Raw genomic sequence first — 3,100 nt, forward strand, 5'->3', positions numbered from 1 at the left:
CAAAAAGATTGACTATTTGATCATCTATCACATCAGACGGTATAGAAAAGGCTATGGTGCGGATGCCTGTAGGGAGAGAAGTATCCGAATGTTTCCCAAAATAAACACCCATCAAAAACGGCATCGTTTAATCACTGTATTTCAAATTCTTGAATTTCACGTGGCATCTAAAAAAAGCCACGTCAGTTCTTTGATGACGGAAATGAGTACTCATTAATACCCTCTTTAGATCTCATATAGTCATATATATCATCCATCATCATACCACACATTCACGATTACTATACACATTTCCTAACCCCCACCCCTATATAAATTAAAAATTAAAAATAATATATATTTCATACTCCGTATTTCATAGTATTTCGTATTTAATTTATTTATATATATAAACGCACAAAGGTGTCTTCTGTGTGCTCTGTTTCACCACCTTATCTAAATCTTTCTATTTTCTTTACAGAAAGTGATAATGGGAGAGGTTGGTTTTTTATTCTATTGAATCTTTGATTACAAAGTTTGAATCTTTGATTATAAAGTTTAAATCTTTATTATTATTATTTCTGATGTTGTCATTTTCTTGAAATTTTTAGCAAGTGGAAAAGCCGCCGGAGGAGAAGAAACCTGAGGAAGAAAAGAAAGAAGAGCCGGTCAAGGCCGATGAGAAGAAGGCGGAGGAGTCAAAAGATGCACCGCCGGCGCCACCACCTCCGCCGCCTGAGATTATTTTGAGAGTTTTCATGCATTGTGAAGGTTGTGCAAGAAAAGTCCGGCGGTGTCTTAAAGGCTTTGATGGTTTGTTCAGTCTAACCTTTCTTTCTTAAATAAATTTTTTGTAATTTCAAAAATTAAATATATTGTGCCGAATTAATTAATTAATTATTTTGCAATTTGAATTTGATTCATTTAATTAGGAGTTGAGGATGTACAAACGGATTGTAAGACACATAAGGTTGTTGTAAAAGGAGAAAAAGCAGATCCATTGAAGGTTCTTGAAAGGGTGCAAAAAAAAAGTCACCGGCAGGTTGAGTTGCTTTCTCCGATACCCAAACCGCCGGCGGAGGTACCTAAAGTGGAAGAAAAAGAAGCACCAAAGGTTGAAGAGAAAAAAGAAGAGGTATATTTATCTGTCACTTTAATAATTTAGTTTTTGAATTAATTTGTTGATAAATGTTTTTCATGTGAGTTGTGATGCTCAACAGCCACCTCAGGTAATTACAGTGGTTCTTAAAGTGAACATGCATTGTGAAGCTTGTGCTCAAGAAATCAGAAAAAGAATTCTAAGGATGAAAGGTATATACTCATTTTCTTGTTTTTATAGTTAACAATTTTATGGAAAAAGAACAAAAAATAAATTCTTTTTCTTGACCAATTATGAATCTTGTTTGACTAGTTCTTTTTCTTTCAATCACAACCATCAGCTTCTTTTGTGTGTCAAAAATATAATCAAATTTATTTCTATTTATATCTATATTACACTTTAAAAATTAATAACACTAAGTTACTTAAATTTATCATAATATTTAATCATATGTATTTCAAGATTACAGATTTGCCTTTAATTCTACTGTATTAATTTGTATTTGTGACTTATTTCAAGATTCCAGATTTGCCTTTAATTTCAACAATCAAATTTAAATTTTTTAATATCACTCAATACGTTCCTATAAAATCCCAACAACCAAATAATTAATATTAAAATTTATTTATTTATTTATTTAATAGGGGTTGAAAGTGCTGACTCAGATCTAAAAAACTCACAAGTAACCGTTAAAGGAACATTTGAAGCTTCACAACTAGTTGACCACGTTCACAAACGGACCGGAAAAAACGCCGTAATCGTAAAACAAGACCCGGAACCTAAAAAAGAAGAAGACAAAGGTAAAGAAGAGAAAAAAGATGACGGCGCCGGCGAAAAAAAAGAAGAATCTAAAGATGGCGCCGCCGCCGCCGAGAAGAAAGAAGAATCAAAAGATGAGAAGAAAGATGAAGCAAAAAGCGACGGCGGCGCCGAGGGTAGCGGCGGCGGAGAAGATTTGAATGTGATGGAGTTGAAACGAAATGAATATTCTTATTACTGCCCGCCGCAGAATTATATGATTCCGGCGAGTTACCCCTTGGAAGCGGCGTATGGGTACCACCCACCAGCAACACAAATGTTCAGTGATGAAAACCCCAATGCATGTACTGTGATGTAAAAGAAAATTAATGACGAGGGGTAAAATTGGAAAAGAAGAAAATTAAAGGAGGAGCACGTGGGTGGTTGTCGTGGGAGGTCACGTGGGTTGTGTTGTCTTTGCCGGACTTCTGCTAATGCAGAAAAAAAGTTGTAAAATATTGCGAGACCTTTTGTACTTTTTTTTGTATTTTTATTTTTACTTTTGGGTTGTAGCTTAATTCACTACTGCTACTATAAAGTAATGGTGGTAAATTGTTACAAAAATATGAGTAAAATAATAATGAGAGTTGTATATATAAATAAATAATTAAATAAATAAATGAATTGATTTCAAGTTTCTGTACATGATATAAAATTAGATGTATGTCATTATTTTTATTTGATTTGATTCGATTCGTTTTAGGCTAAAAATGAGAGCACCGGGCGTTGTCATGCATTTCAGTGTTTTCCAAAATATGCTGAGATCATCTGCATTGATTCGGACATCCATTTTCCGATGTTGAGAATTCGACGTCGATTTCTAGGCATTTTGAACGTTAAAATTTACTTCGTAAATAACAACACACCAGTCAGCGGTTGGATAAAGACGACGGCTTGGACTGGACCGAAGACTAATACTTTGTTTTTGAATGTTTTCTGTTGAGAACTCGTACATGCTTGATTAAATAGACCCACTATTCCGAGTTTGGTGTTGCATGCATAGTCAATTATATTGTGAACGATATGATTAGCAACTGGGGCGGCCATAAGACCCTGTATGTAATTTGCTCCACTAGATCGACTTAGAATAGTGATATCGATATGTTAACAAATTGACCACTTAATGTATTTGGTATGTGTTGATGGAACCACCGTATTAAGTCCCGTAGTATAATAATACGTTTAATCTTAGTGGTACTTATGTGACAGTTAAGTACACTTTGC

General features: G+C 34.3%; 1 protein-coding gene across 1 annotated transcript; it reads left to right on the forward strand.

Moving 5' to 3' along the window:
- Positions 1 to 360: 360 nt before the first annotated feature.
- LOC139892567 (heavy metal-associated isoprenylated plant protein 7) lies at positions 361 to 2,515 on the forward strand. Its single transcript, XM_071875679.1, has 5 exons — positions 361 to 478; positions 591 to 792; positions 912 to 1,114; positions 1,200 to 1,290; positions 1,723 to 2,515. The coding sequence occupies exons 1-5, from the start codon at positions 470 to 472 to the stop codon at positions 2,193 to 2,195; spliced, it is 978 nt and encodes a 325-aa protein (XP_071731780.1). The 5' UTR covers positions 361 to 469; the 3' UTR covers positions 2,196 to 2,515.
- Positions 2,516 to 3,100: the final 585 nt, after the last annotated feature.

Source organism: Rutidosis leptorrhynchoides, chromosome 2 (genome assembly GCF_046630445.1).
Source record: "Rutidosis leptorrhynchoides isolate AG116_Rl617_1_P2 chromosome 2, CSIRO_AGI_Rlap_v1, whole genome shotgun sequence".
In the NCBI taxonomy this organism is placed as follows: domain Eukaryota; kingdom Viridiplantae; phylum Streptophyta; class Magnoliopsida; order Asterales; family Asteraceae; genus Rutidosis; species Rutidosis leptorrhynchoides.